Source organism: Adiantum capillus-veneris, chromosome 7 (assembly GCF_014529385.1).
Source record: "Adiantum capillus-veneris isolate H3 chromosome 7, ASM1452938v2, whole genome shotgun sequence".
Classification (NCBI taxonomy): Eukaryota; Viridiplantae; Streptophyta; class Polypodiopsida; order Polypodiales; family Pteridaceae; genus Adiantum; species Adiantum capillus-veneris.
In genome coordinates this window covers 81748023-81763957 of record NC_140937.1, presented here as the reverse complement: position 1 = coordinate 81763957, position 15935 = coordinate 81748023, and the positions used below count along the sequence as shown (strand labels likewise).

The 15935-nt window shown below is 46.1% G+C and overlaps 1 protein-coding gene across 2 annotated transcripts in view; it reads left to right on the top strand.

Moving 5' to 3' along the window:
- LOC147454119 (Peptide chain release factor 1) overlaps positions 1–15572 on the top strand; it is a 50155-nt gene extending 34583 nt beyond the window's left edge. For both annotated transcript variants that reach the window (XM_086516122.1, XM_086516124.1), the window contains exons 9-11: positions 14464–14622; positions 14706–14801; positions 14874–15572. In XM_086516122.1, coding sequence (XP_086372248.1) covers positions 14464–14622; positions 14706–14801; positions 14874–15065 — 447 coding nt within the window. In that variant the 3' untranslated portion in view covers positions 15066–15572. The remainder of the gene's footprint in view (positions 1–14463; positions 14623–14705; positions 14802–14873) is intronic.
- Positions 15573–15935: the final 363 nt, after the last annotated feature.

Sequence of the window (15935 nt, the reverse complement as noted above, 5' to 3'; positions counted from 1 at the left end):
ACCTTGCAGAATCTGTATATGCTCTTGTTATGTATGAGACTACTACGAGAGCACTTTGGCGCAGATTACATGATATGTATGATAGATCTGAGTCATCACGGACTTGTGTGAGACATGTACATTCACGAGCACACCGACAGGTGACATGTTGGTATTGTGGTCATTCTGGACACGTTAGACGGCGTTGTTTTCGTTGTATGCGACATTGTAGGAGACATGGCAGTCTCAGAGATGTATGTAGTGATGCCATGGACTCAGTTGCTTTGACAGTTGAGGCACATGTAGCATAGTTACCCGGAACGCGGAACGGGAACGACGACGGGATCCCCACGTAACGGGGGAACGGCTAGGGGTCCGGAACGGGAACGGCGCGGAACGGGAGGTTAAAAAACACCCAAATAGTGCATTTTTTAGCTCCTTGTGTTTAAATACAAGGAGTATTAGAGTGCTTTGACTCTAATACTCACAACAAACTCGTTTTGAAGACCATTCAACCTTGCTATGACTAGATGAAGATGAGAGAGAGAGAGAGCTTGAGAGAGTGAGAGGGAGAGACTCGAGAGAGTGAGAGGGAGAGACTCGAGAGAGTGAGAGGGAGAGGGAGAGATTTGAGAGAGTGGGAGGGAGAGGAAGAGAGCTTGAAGGCTTGAAGCCTTGAGCCTTGAGAGAGTGAGTCTTGAGAGGGAGAGATCTTGAGAGTGTGAGAGGGAGAGAGCTTGACCCTTGAGGATTAGCTTGTGGAGAGAAAGGGGGAGGGGGGTGCATTTTATGAGTCCTTGAGGCCTTGCACACTTCAAAAAGAAGCCCAAACATTTACTTCAATTTTTCCAATTTTTGCCAAATTTGTTTGTAGCCGTTGGCCGTTCCAGGGGCATTCTGGAACATTCCGGGGGCGTTCTGGAACGTTCCGGAACGGCCATTCCGGTTTGCACTGGCCACCTGGAACGTCAGACGTTCCGGGACGTTTCGGAACGTTCGAGAAGGGAACTGCCCCCCGGAACGCCGGAATGGGGGCTAGGGGGCGTTCCCCGGTAACTCTGACATGTAGTGTCGGAGTATACTAGTGACGGGGATGTCACTTTTACCTCGAGCTATGCACGAGATGCTATACATGTGGATAGTGCACTCCCTTCGCAGTGGTTGCTAGACACAGATGTTATGTTTCATGTCACGCCGCATCGTGCATGGTTTTGTAGCTATTCTAGCGGGATGCTTGGCAGTGTACGTTTGACCGATGGATCGGTGCATGCGATAGCAGGTGCAGGAGATGTGAGACTGTCATTACCGAGTGGTGCATCTTACTTGTTACGACATGTGCGCTATGTACCAGATTTGACAGTGAGTTTGATCTCGATTGGTCAGCTTAGAGATTGTGGATGTCAGATTTCGCTACGAGAGCGAGATTTTGTGATGCGTTTGGGTTCGCTAGTGATTGCGAGAGGTGCCAGGAGTGGTACAGGTTACCCATTGCATGTGGATCACGTGAGAGACGGTGTTCTCTCTGTGATCATGCAGCCAAGTAGAGAGCGAGAGAGCAAGCGAGTCTCTTTTGCTTGTGGGTTGCAGGATGCTTTGCATGGAGTGCAGAGCAGTGACCTTGTTGTGCAGGTTGCGTCTACGGATGCACAGGTAGAGCGGGACAGCTCTAGTGAGTCACAACAAGATGAGTCATCAGAGGTGATGACAGAGATGACTCACATGGATGCTGAGATGTCGGCTATTGTGGAGTCATTTCTTGATATGCTTATGCCAGAGCTTGATGCAGATTCAGGACAGATATATACTCTTGGTACACATGTGATATGTGGTGGGCACGAGGAGTCACTCCAGAGCTCGGAGTCAGAGTGCCATGGTCTCTATGATAGGGGACAGGATTACCATGAGTTGAGTTCTGAGTTGGAGGTGGCAGAGGTTGCCAGGGTTGCATCAACGTTCGGTGTCCTCATGTACGAGATGCTAATCTCGAGGCCCGACATAGCAGCTGCAGTGGGAGCATTTGCAGCAGGGTTGATTAGTTGTTCGATGACTGATCTCGGCATAGAGCATAGGGGAGGTTTGCAGGTATTGGACCGATACTTGCAGGAGTGCATGAGCTCTTGTAGACTATTTGCAGAGCTTGGAGCTAGCTCTATGTGGCTTCCGCAGTGGGATGTTTGTCTATCAGTAGAGCCGGATGCACTAGCTCATCGAGAGTCAGTGGGCATAGGTTGAGAGAATATCTCACCTTCTATTAGTTGTACACTAGTACATTTCCTGTCGGTGTTCTGGGAAGATGAAAGATAAAATCCATAGCTATGCTTTCCTATGGTTTATCTGGAATCGGCAATGGCTATAACAGCCCTGGTGCCTTTTGCCTGTCAAACTTGACCTTTTGGCAAATCACGCATGCTCGCACAAAGGCATCCACATCTCTTCTCAAGGTAGGCCAATAAAAGAATGTCTCAACTGCTTTCACTGTAGCATCTATACCACGATGCCCTACATACGGTGGGACATGACTCTCTACCATGACCTTATGTCGCAATGGCCTAGTGACACAGAGTCTGCCGTGCATCATCATAAAACCATCTCTGAGGAGGTAGTGCTCATGACGTTGTCCTTCCTGTAACTGTTCGAAGATCCTTGCAAAATCTTCATCATTTGCATACTGTTCATATCATCAAGCTCATGATGATAAGGAATTGACACAGCTGAAATTTGTGGCTTTCTTGATAACGCATCTGCCACAACATTCTTCTTGCCTTCCACATGTACAATCTGGAAGTGAAACATGGAGAGAATGTTTGCCCATCGCATATGCTTTTCCGATAGCTTTGATTGTGTCAGGAAGTATCGCAAGGTCTGATGATCCGTTTGGACAACAAAATCAGCACCCAGAAGATAGTGTTTCCAACTTAAGAGCGCAGGAATCGCAGCCAGTAACTCTTTTTCATAGATCTGCATGGTCGTCTCTGGCCCTTGCAAGATTCTGCTCTCATAGGCTAATACCTTGCCATCTTGCATTAGCACTACACCACTGCTACTGCCACAAGCGTCCCACTGAACCACAAATGACTTCCTGAGATCTGGCAAAACAATGATTGGATCTGAAGTCATCTTTTCCTTTAAGAGATTAAAAGTTGAAATCTCCTTTTGGGTCCATCTGAAAGTGACCTCTTTCTTTTGCAAAGCATGTAAAGGTGAAGCAATCTCTGCAAAGTTGCGAATGAATCTTCTGTAGTAAGAACATAGCCCTAAGAAGCTACGGACATCGTGCACAGTCCTTAAAGCTGGCCATGTCTTGATTGCTTCCACCTTCGCAGGATCCATTCGGACACCATCCTTTGACAAAATGTGTCCGAGGAAGTGGATCTCTTCCAAGAAGAACTCGCTTTTCTTGCCATTGATGAGCAATCTGTTCCTGCGCAACTCTTCGAACACAATGGTCAGGTGATGCCTATGCTCCTCTTCATTCTTCGAGTAGACTATCATGTCATCAAAGAATGTGTGAACAAAGTTCTGATATGGACAGAAGATCCTATCCATCATCCTATTGAACGTAGCAGGAGCATTCGTAAGACCAAATGGCATCACTAAGAATTCATAGAGACCAAATGTCGTTCTAAACACAGTCTTATGCACATCCTCGGGCCTAATTCGAATATGATGGTACCCACTTTTAAGGTGGATCTTGCTGAAAATCGCCGCACCCTCTAGGCGGTCAAGAATATCATCAATCCTTGGGATAGGAAACCTATTCTTGATGGTATTTTTATTTAACGCACGGTAGTCAATACACATGCGCCACGAGCCTTCCTTTTTCTGTACTAAGAGCGTTGGAGAGCAATAGGGTGACGAGCTAGGCTGAATCAGCCCTTTCTCTAAGAGCTCCTCCACTTGGCTCATAATCTCTTTTCGCTGCGCCTCACTAATCCTATACGGTGGCCTATTTGGTGGGCTACAACGTGGCACCAAATCAATCGCATGATCCTCGGGCCTCTCCGGCGGTATTTGAGACGGTAATGAATCAGAAAAACAGTCATCAAACTTTTGCAAAAATGCTAACCTGTCTTTATCTAACACAGATAAATTTGACTGGCAACTATCTGAAACATCACGTCCAAAAACCAAGTACGCAAAAAGATGATTATTACAGAAGTGATAGCAGAGGTAGATACAATAGGGACTGACTCTCCTTTTAGCTTTACATCCAGGATGTGAGTTTTGCCCCTATGCTGTACAGTGATCTTTTTGTTGTAGGCATCCAAGACACCATGCACTCGGAAGATCCACGGGATCCCCAACAAAACATCACATCCTTCCAGCGGCATGATGTAGAACTCTTCTGTGCCCACATACGACTGAATATGCAGACGTAGCTTTCCAATGATGGGAGTAACGCACTATGAGTGGCCAGGACATGCCAATCCTGCCTCTGCGGTATACGCCATCTCTTCAGCTCTGATGCTCAGCTTCATAGCTAATTCTGGCGTGATAAAGTTCGCTTTGGCACCTGGATCAAAGAAGATAAGTGCCATCTGGTCTCTAACTTTACCCCACGCTCTGCATAACTCACTGGCATCTGTACTAGGCCTGTCGCCCAACATGTCTGGCACTAAACCTGCCGAGGGCATAGGCTTCTTTTCTTTCCTGTCCTCTTTGTCATCCGAGTCAGCTGCCCTTTTCTTTTGTGGACAGTTGGTTGCAAAATGACTAGTCTGCTCGCATACAAAGCACTTGTTTTCAGCCATCAAGACCTTCTTTTTCCTCGGGCGTCTTACGCATAAAAGGCTTCCTTTTCTACTTCCTTGCCTGCGCTCTAGAAGTCTCGGCTGAACCTTTGCCTTTATTGAACCTAGCTGGCCCCTAGGACGCTTCAGGAGCCGCTCTCGTAAAGGGCTGCTTTGCTGAATTTTTCTTTTGCTGCCCTCCTTTCTCGTTGCTCGGAAACCCACTGTCTTCTCCTTTCAACAAGGCAAGACCAGTGTTAGCAACTTCCATAAGCTGAGTGAGGGTAGCCATTCTGTTCTTAGTACAGTAATCGCGAAGCCCTTTAGGCAGCCCACAACAGTACTTGTCAATCTGCTTTGTCAATGGCACAAATCTATAGGAGGTCACTGAGAGTAACGCTTTACAAAACCTCCTATTGTAAAGAGAAGATCCTTCTCTAACACAGATTGCAAGTGAAAGAAGAACCGCAAGAACCTCAAGAACCTCAAGAACCCCAAGACCCTCAAGAACCTCAAGAACCTCAAGACCCCCAAGAACCCAAGAACTAGCGCTAGCACTTACGGGCAGAAGAGGCAGCAGGAACCTTGTGTTCATCAGGCACCTTCTCAGCAAGACCACCCCCCCCCCCGGGCAGGAGACTCAACGTTTTCAGCCAAGAACAGCCAGCGTTTTCTCCATTGCAGATCAGCCCCAGCGTTTGCATTGCAGATCAGCCCGGCGACAGCAAGACACAACAGATTCCCCTAGCGTTTTTGCATTTGGACAAATTCAGCCCTAGCGTTTTTGCATCAGCAGGGCAGATCAGCGTTTTGCAGTTCCATCGCGACAAGATCACCTTTAGCACCAGCATTTTCAGTTTTCAGCATCGAGATTCCACAGTAGAAACACCGAACGTCGCAGATCTCACCTTCCCGCAACAGATCCTTGCCGCACGGTCAGATCAAGCGTAGTTTGCAGATTCAGCCCGGAAAACGAAGATTTCAGCTTCTGCGTTTTCAGCACGTCGTTGTCGCATCGTCGCATCGACATCGTCATCGACATAGAGTCAGAATTCAGCAGATAAAGATTTGCAGGTTTCAGCCATTAGCGTTTTCAGATTTCAGTCCGTCTTGTCGTCGTCCTCATCGTCTTCGACATCATTGGTAAGTCCAAAGCATTGTAGAGATTTGTGCAATCATAAGTAGACCGCTCTCGCCATAGAGAGTGGGGCCTTCGGAGGAGGGTTTGACAACATTCTGGTGTCGTATTCTTCTCTCTCTATCTCTCAGTCTCATGTACCTTCATTAACAGTGTTCACCACTTTGTTTGTGTCCATTGCACTCTCTCACTAAAGGAACGGAAGGCTCTCCCTTCCGTAAGCAAAAGGAACCCTTGAGCATAGTTCGGAGCACTCATCTTGAGCAAAGTTCAACATTCACTTCCGCTGCACCTTACATCCAGGTTCAAAAGCAGCTGACTAAAATGTCTCATAGTGACCATGCAAAATCTGACTACATCGTCTAATGTGGCTCTCACAGAGATGATGCTTCTGTAGCATAAGAATATCAATCTCACCACCCACAAGGCCTTGCTGAAGCTCCTGACGCAACCGACCTCTCTGACGTTGAAATTGGGGCTCTCCTTGTCCTTGCACATTCCATGAGACAATCCTCATGGAGTCAGTGAGAGAAAACCAATGCTGCAATAGCAGCCAACCTCGCTATCTTAAGCCGGCTTGGATGGGGAGTAATCCGTATCCGAGTGACCTTGAGATAGGTGTAACTGTAAAGACTGTCCAACCCAAGACCAGGAAGAGAACGTGCCGTCCGTAGGGCTACCTCCTCTGTCTAGGAGTCCTCATGGATATGTACATAGCATGGTGGACTGTGCATGATAGGAAAAAAAAATGTGTCTACATCCTGTTGTGTCTGGAGGTGTTACCGAGAACTTGGCCAACAGCCACAGAGTCTATACCAAGCTGGCAACCCCCAACTCTCCTATGTGATGAGAGAACTCAAGAGCCTGAGCTTCAAGCCAGTCAGAATTTCTTGATGATTTTAGTACACAATATTGGGAAGGCTACCAAGGTGAGAAGTTTGGGCTTAATATATATCAATCAGATGCACTGACGTGGCATCCATACGCAATTTTTGTGTGGATTTTGGCCAAAGCTGCTTTTGGGCACCAATATTGTAATTACCAGATGTTTTAAGTGCATTTAGGCAGTGTTGCAAATAGGAGATGAATTGAGCTTCTTTTTGGAGCAAAATGTTGATAAATTGGAGGCCACAGTGACATTAGTACTCGAATCATGTAAGTGAGCTCACATAGATCAATTGTAACCGTGACAGATCATCAACATAAAAATTACCACAAAGGGCATCTGTTGAGGGGCAAGTATCTTTGAGAGTGATACTCACCACTCTATGAGAGTGATACTCACCACCGCCAAGGGCGCATGTCGAGGGGCAAGTATCTCTGAGAGTGATACTCACCACTCTATGCGTTCCGATTAAAGTGCTATTTTTAGTTCAGCTGGCCGTTTTTCATTCAGTTGTGGTGTTTTTGCATTCTTTAACCTCGTTGTTGAGTCACTTACCGGTTTCAGTGGTATAAGAGACCCAATTAATTCTTCTTTAGTAAAGAATACGATCGAGAACTGCAACAATTGTCACGTGCACATCTAACCCTATGTGCATGTGGACAAGCTACTTGAGGTCCAGGATTCAGGTCAGCTTAGGAAGTGTTCTGGCACCTTTGTGAGCCTGTGCGCAGGCCGTGCATGTCCAAACACTTAGTAGTTGCATATCCTTTGGTTGCACATAGCATGATCATCAGCATGACAGTCAATACCATCATGAGCATTTTACAGTGCATAGAACCCATTTTCCCTATTTATCCATTTTTTCACTTATTATTAATAAGTGACTTTGTTGGGAAACTGGGTAGGGAAACTTTGCTAAGCTGGTATTTATAAATACCTAGCGCTAGCACTTTTTGGCAGAAGAGGCAACAAAAGTGCCACCAACTTACAGTGCATCTTCTCAGCAAGACCGGCAGGAGGCCTAGCGTTTTCCAGCCAACAAGAAGCAGATAGCGTTTTGGTTGCAAATCAGCCTAGCATTTTCTGCTACAGTATCAGCTTAGCGGTTTTCAGCAGATACCAGATTCCAGCACTTGCAGATTGCAGATCAAGCCTAGCGTTTTTGCATCTTTTTTTTTTCCGAGAACAAGATCCTTCTATTAGTTAATGAAAACTGCCCATAGGGCTACAACCACCTCTGCAAGAGAGGGCTACAACAAACATGATGGAGAGACTCTCCCAATGAAAGAACAACATATATACAATGAGGCTAAATCAAGAGATGGGAGGAGGGAAGAGCCACACAGGTGGACGGTAGTGCCATCTGAGCACACCCTGGACAATGGTGTAGAAAGGCCCAGGGCGCCAGAGTCGAAGGAAAGCCTTGCGGCGCTCCCGCAAGTGGTCGGAGCTGCCCTGTAGTCCCTCAAGCTGTCCTCTGAGAGTATGGATCAGCTCTAGCCAAAAGTCACGAATAGTCTCTGCTGGTGGCACAGAGAGAGCCTCAAAAATGCGGAAACAGCGGGCCCGCCAGATGAACCAAAGTGTCAGGCCGCTGATGAGCTCCCAACACTCCTCTCTCTCACTGCACCACTCCTGTGGAGTAAGCTCTGTAGCGGGCTGGAGTGTAGGTCGCCCCCCCCCCCCCCCGTATCACTATCATCCTGCTAGTGGAAGATAGCTCAAACTGAAGTGCCGGGCCCGTGAGAGTGGACCAAGCCGCTGCCCCCCAAGTGTACTGTCTAGCCGTGGAAAGAGTAGGCATCGGCCGAAGAACTCGTAGCCACACTTGCTGGGCCGAGGGACAATCCCAAAGACAGTGACGCTGACTCTCCACCAACTGGTCACAGGCTGCACATGCGGCCGAAAGACCACTATGCACAAGCCAGCTCCCTACTGCTGTAGCTCTGTGTGCAACCAGCCACTGAAACAAGGTGACGCGCCTCGGCTGTCGGGAGTCCCAAAGCCTCTCCCAAAAGGCTGTCAAGAACTCGACTGTGAGGCCCTCCTCCTGCCAATGACGTGCTGCAGCGGGGCGGGCCTCTCTCTGTGCTGCAAGTATATGACGTCGAAGCCGAACAGTGTACTGAAAGAAGGGGACTCCTGGGTGGTTTGCAGAAGAGAAGGGGTCCCTCCAAAGCCACTCACCAGGATCCCACTGTACTCGTGCCAGTGGACAACACTCCCAAGCCCATAGCCTCCAGTGTCCAGTCTCAAGAGTTGCTGGGTCAGGGTCTATGACGCAAGTCCTCCCACAGATGCCCACAACTCGGATCCTCTGGAAACAACACTTTGCTACCTGCGGGGCCTCTACTGCAACTCGCTGTAGTCGTCCCCCACCCTGAAGCTCGAAGAAAAGGGCTGGGACAGTCTCTGAGCAGGCCCTGACTGAAATGAGAACCTCCAGTCGTGTGAAGGCTCCCATCCACCGGGGTGCTACTGGCTCGAGAGGCGTGAGCCACTCAGCTGGAACTGACTCTGAGATGTCCTGACACATGCTCTGCACCCCTCTCATGCCCTGTAGCTCGAGACCCTGCACCTCCTCTGACAAACATGCGAACTCTAGCCAATCACGTAGAGAGCGCGAGCGTTTTTGCATCTTGCAGACACTACCTAGCGTTTTGCAGATTTCTAGTGTCAGATCAGCCCTAGCATCAGCGTTTTCAGTTTTCAGCACTTAAGACACTGCAAGATCAGCCCCTAGCCTCGCAAATCTCACCTACCCGCAGTAGATCCTCGCTGTACCATCAGATCAGCCAGCGTTTTCAGATTCAGCCTGCTGTTTTCAGATTTCAGCATCTGCGTTTTCAGCGCGTCGTTGCCATCGCCATCCTCGCCGACACAGCATTAGTATTCAGCAGAAAGTCAGCATTTGCAGATTTCAGCCCTAGCGTTTTCAGATTTCAGCCCGTCCTCGTCGTCGTCATCATTGTCGTCAACATCGTCGGCAAGTCCATTGCATCTAGATCATTGTACCAGATTTGTGCAATCAATAGCATAGACCTCTCTCGCCATAGAGAGGGGGGCCCTTGGAGGAGGGTTTGAGAACCGTCTGGTGTCATATTCTTCTCTCTCTCTCTCTCTCTCTCTCTCTCTCTCTCTCTCTCTCTCGGTCTTAGCACCTTCATTTACAGGGTCATTCACTTTGTTTGTGATCATTGCACTCTCTCACTAAAGGAATGGAAGGCTCTCCCTTCCGTAAGCAAAAGGAACCCTTGAGCACAATTCGGAGCACTCATCTTGAGCAAAGTTCAACATTCCAATTCTGCTACACCTTACAACAATTGATCATGGAAGCAACACCATTGCCTAATTCTAACCCTAATGTAGAGGAAGAGGTGTAGGACATAGAGGTGGAAGTGGAAGAAAAAGTAACAGATGAGGATGGTGACAACGAAGAAGAGGAGGAAGAGCGTTGAGAATGCTAGGGTATAGAATATCAAGAGCTCCAATATGGAATGACCCTCGGATATTTTTGATCCAACTCGATTGAGTTTTGTAGATATAATTGCGGACAGTTTTGTGGATATAATTGCGGACGATTACCCTTCTTTCAAGAGGGGGGTATGCCACAAACTGCTGATGTGTCAACCACTGAAGACGAAGGACTCCTTGATCCTAATCCTAGCCAACCTGTAGATCTTGGCAGAGGGGCCTAAACCTTAGAAGAAGAAGAAGAAAAAGAAGAAGAAGAAGAAGAAGACCTACCAACTTACTAAAGCTGACCGAGGTTAGGATGAAAAATACTAACCCAACCAACTTGCAGAACATTTGGTTGAGGGCAACCCTAAAATTATTCTATGATAGATCCCAACTAGAAGTGTTCATGTAGACCCCTTAGATGGAGCTGATGTTACGAAGTATTGAAAGCTGGCCGGTCCTTTTATTTGGTTGTTGAACACCCGTTTTGACATTAGTTTCTCGGTGGGACTTCTCAGTTGATTTATGCAAGAGAGCATGCTCTTCAGATCTTGTGGTATTTGAAACAGCCTCAGTGGTTGGGCATTTGGTATGCCGCTGGGGGTATGGACTTCAGGATTACTCTTTGAGAATAAAGTCATTTTGATTAGGGTGAAGATTCAGATGGATGACGCTCGACTACAGGTTACACCTTTTCATTTGGTTCAGGAGCGATTTCATGGAGTAGCAAGAAGTAGCCTACAGTTGCCTTATCTTCCTCAGAAATCGAGTATCGGATTGTTTTCAGTGCTATATTTGAGTTAGTGTGGTAATGGAGGTTGCTTTTGGAGATACGGTTTTTTGCAGCAAACGACCACGATGTATTCAAACACTATAGCCATTGTGAGGAACCTGGTGTTACATGCCTTGACCAAGCATATAGTGTTATGTGCTGCAAAAGTGATTTGTGGTGATAACTCAAGATAAGTGCTTAGTGCATACTCAAGGTTTCTTTTACTTCATGAAAGGGATGTGCAAAAGACTAGAGAGAGAAGAGAGAATGATATTGTGGGTGAAAAATTTGAGAGAGAGAGAGAGAGAGAGAGAGAGAAGACTAAGTAGACGGGTGGGGCCCCAAACTCCCCTCCAAGGGCCCCCTTCTTTATTGCTAGAGAGGTATTTGCTTTAGATTGCACAAATGCTGATACAATGGCCCTAAATGCTGAGATGCTGATAGGATCTTGTTGTATGTGCTTGGATCTACGAGGTTAAGGGCTGAAAACTGAAAACACTAGGGCTGATCTACTAATGCTGATGGCGAGGGTGTTGATGAGAATACGGGCTGAATTCTGCATGGCTGTTCTGGGATGCAAAAACACTATGGATATAGTGCTGAAATCTGCAAACGCTGGTGCTGAACGAGGGCTGAGTCTATCGCGGTGCTGATATGGTATGGCAAGGCTAATCTGTGACTGTGTGCTGAAAACGCTAGGGCTGGGGAGGTGTGCTGATGAAGATGACGATGAGGGCTGAAAGTTGATGCTGAAGCTATGGCAAACGCCAAGGTTCTGTCCTTGGTACTGTACTCGTGGTACTAACATACAATGAGAATAGTGACCTTGGAAGTCACACTTCTAGGTACATGATGCTGGGTAGAGCAATGCTCAGATAAACCTTACAACTTTAATTGTCGGCTTAAAATGTCACTTATAAATAAGTTAATGAAATCTCTTATAAGAGGTGCTTAACATGAAGGTAAATACCTAGGCCGGGTACTATAGACTTGAATGGGAACCTCCCCAGTGCCCACACCTAGCAAACACTGGCTGTGCTCATATGCAATCAGAGGGTATGCAACTACGCTAAAGTGCTTGGACATGCACGTCCTGCATACAGGCTCATAAAAGTGCCAGAACACTTCCCAGGCTATCCTGAGAAGATATCAATTTGTTCGTGAGAAGATCCCGGATGGTACTAGTGGACTTGAGTATTGTTCTACGTTTGATAACCTTGATGCCTTCACCATAGCTTTACGGTAGGCAACATTATCCCTTCATGCTAGCTCCCTTTGATTGGTTCATTTGTGTCAAGTCTGTAACAGTGGTTTTCTGCTTGGCATATATTACTGACTGGTTACATTCTTTGTAGCCCAACAGGCCAAGTCTCCATCGCAAGAGGTGGCATCCCCTATCGCCACCCCACACCACATCCGGTGTGGGTGTAGTTTTGAAAGGACTGAAGTCCAAGTTTGGTGTGATCACTCAATGGATGCTCTATATGATTTTTGACTGTTCTTCTTAATCCTCCCAGCTAAGGGTGTGTTCATAGACTGGTTCATACCTAGAGGCCTATGTGACAAGCAACCTTCCTGATGTTTGGGGAGTCTAGGAAATAACACCAATTGCAGACTTTGTGTACAAATGCATCTCATAGGAAGCCAGCCAATCTCTGTTGTCGATTCTTCCCTCTCTTTCTAGCCTTTATTTTCATCTTCTACACTGCGGGAATGACCCCCAAAAGGCCAAAGTGGTCTTTAAAATGAAAGAAACAAAAATCAACTAGACAAATGTTCATGCTGCTCTGTGCCATAGAAAATTACTCCCGAAGGTCCAAGTTATTAAAGCTGGATTCCGTGTGCACTATGAATGGTGGCTGGCGACATCCCTGGAATACTCTCTAAAGCATGCCATCCTGCATGGAGGCTGAACAGTTACTTCATGGGCTGTTGACAACATATGCAATCACTGTCGTGAGAGTGCTTCTAAAACTTGAACTGGCAAAAAGGAAAACACCCCCTAGGCTGAATGCCTATGCCTCAGCAAATCTTGACTACGTATATTACTCTCTTGACCCAAAAGTAATGGCTAGTAGAGCGCAAAAAAAACTCAAATCTGGATGCATGTGGTTGCTGGCAAGGTACTGAAGCGAAGCAAGGATGGGTTAAACATTAGAATGGCCTACATGTAATCTTACAACCCCTTTGAAAAGGCTCTACATGATTAAAGAGCCCTATGAATGTTGTTGATTAAGGTTGGGCGTATTGCGGATGTGGTGTGCAGGTATTGGTGAAATGAAATTTCTCTTCTCCAGACCCACGCTTAGAATCCCCCCCCCCCCCCCCACCCCACCCCGCGGGCCCCCCGCCTTCCTTCCTTTGGAGAAGAGCTTGGGTGCCTATTCGTCAGTGCAATGTGTAGGCGGGAAAGATGAACATTGGATAGGCAGCAGGTTTACTGCTCAGCTTTAACCAACACATCGAACATGATCGGCTACAATTACTTGTGCATACCGAGCAGTTGCCGCCTCATCTGAACAGAGGGGTGGAGGACTTTGAGAGAGGTTGATTTCTATTGGCTTCCTAAAATCTTCCCAACACTTTCAACACAACTTTGATTCATTAAATAAAAATAAATTCAACAAAACGATTGATTGAATAATCACAACACACAAAGAGAGCAACATAAACGAGAATCAAAACACAAGACACCATATTGGGTACCAACCATCCCCCTCAATCAATATGATTGATTATTTGCCTTCCGCCTCTTTATTCATCTCATGGAGCATGAATTACAATAAGATAAATATATGAAAAGATAAGAGAGCATGAACTACGTAATGGAGAGAGTGTATGCCATGATTAAGAAAGAAAATTAGCATTAAAGAGGGCAAAAGTGTATATTCTGTAGCTTTGCTCTGATGGAGATTTTGATGGCTCTGTTGGGTTCGAAAGGGGGGTAAAACTGTAGATAACTTGCTCAGGATGCTCTCGGAGCGCTCCATCTTCCTCGTGAAAAGTCAAGAAGTTGATTCCTGCCGAAAAAGTGCGGTGCGCGCGAAGACTGGATTTTGGGATTCTCTCTCTCTCTCTTCATGCATGCACCCAAAAATAGAAGTGGTTGCCTTTGACTTAAACTCTAAAAATAGTAGGTAAAGGAGTGGTCTATGCACATTGCTTCTTTTGAATGGTTTTTGAGAATAAAACATAAGTAAAAATGATAAAATGTTAAAAAGTAGTAATAGTGATAACAATTTTTGCCGCCTCCATCTGAACCCAGCCTAAGTTTATTGGCCTGAAATCTTGAGAAGTCATTTCTTTGCATTACCCAGGTGGCTTGTCAGGCTCCTCTTGGGAAATGTGAGCCCTATTCTTTAGCACTCTTAGGAAAAGCTCATGACATGGTGTTTCCATTTGTAGTGATCTCTTTACTTCAAAAAAGGGCCTCTTAAAGTCTTTATTGTGTTGCACAGCTTTTATAGATTTATCAATTTGGAGTTTCTTTAATAATCAGGTAGATGTGCAAATACGGAATGGGGATTTGCGCATTGACACTTACAGAGCAGGAGGAGCAGGGGGGCAGCATGTAAACACAACTAGCAGTGCTGTGCGAATCACCCACATTCCTAGTGGAATAGTAGTTGCAATCCAAGACGAGCGGTCTCAGCATCAGGTACGATGTGTTCTTTGTAGATTGCGCCAATATTAAGCTTGCAGATGCTTTTAGCTAACTGGTGTGACAAGGAATTGCCATAGAATAAAGCAAGGGCTATGAGCATTCTACGTGCTCGACTTTATGAAGCAGAGCGGAAACGGTTCAGTGCTAGCCGGTCCGAGTTGCGACAACTACAGGTAGATTTCTTAGGCCAAAAGATGCCTTAATAAAAAGCTGTGCTCGTAATTTACCAGTGTCCTTTCTCCTAGATTGGGAGTGGAGATAGGTCTGAGCGTATTAGGACATACAATTTTCCTCAAGGTAGAGTGACGGATCATCGAGCTGGGATCACAACACATTCTATTCAAAGTTTTATGGAAGGTGGACTTGATATGTTTGTCGATGCGTTGAAAATGAAGGAGGAGGCAGCTGCCCTAGCATCACTATCCATGGATGGGTGATTACAAGGTGCTATTCACACTCATAAGTTATGTGAGCTGTTTCATTAAGATCTCAGCATACAGCAGCAGGTCCTAGTGAAGCTGTCTGAATCGACTTGAAGTGGGGCTTTATTGGCCATTCATTAATTTCTTGACACCTGCTGCTGTTGCATATGCTCTACACATATCGTCCTTGAAGTGGTCAAGCTTTTTGATCATTACCGCTTTAAAAGGCAATCCTGTCTTCAAATTGGGGTTAACAATCGTTACTTGAAGTGGTCAAGCTTTTTGATCATGGCCGCTTTAAAAGGCAATCCTGTCTTCAAAGTGGGGTTAGAGACAATGAAGATGTAGCACTGATAGATGTTGATTATAAAGTTCCAGTCATTAGTATGTACATTGGAAAAGTGTTTCAAGTAGCCTTTATTGGCACAGAAAAATGAGTACCTGCTAGATGGGACTTTGTGTATATGTATACTTTCAATTCATCAAATGCTACCCATTCGAAAGAAAGTTTTTCAGGCTCCAGTATGCGAGATCAAGCAAGGCAAGCGTGCTAATGGAGGTATTTGATACGTTGTCTATACTTCCAAGATGCAGTCGTGAAAAGTTACTTCAAATTATCGTATTATGAAGGCACGAATTCTCCATTCTGTAGTTGTTATGTTTCCTGTAGTGAGTGTCATTCTTGGCATAAGAGGAGGGCCTAGCTTCTCATCCACTAGGAACTCAAATAAGTTCATGCTGGTACACAATTTCTTTTTTCTGACTATATTCTGAATTGTTTTTATGTGTTTTATATCTTCACAAGCCACGTCTCTTCAAATGAGGCACTTGCATATTCTGCAATGCATACTTCCACAATATAAAGAGGTCAGATTTTCTTGTTGG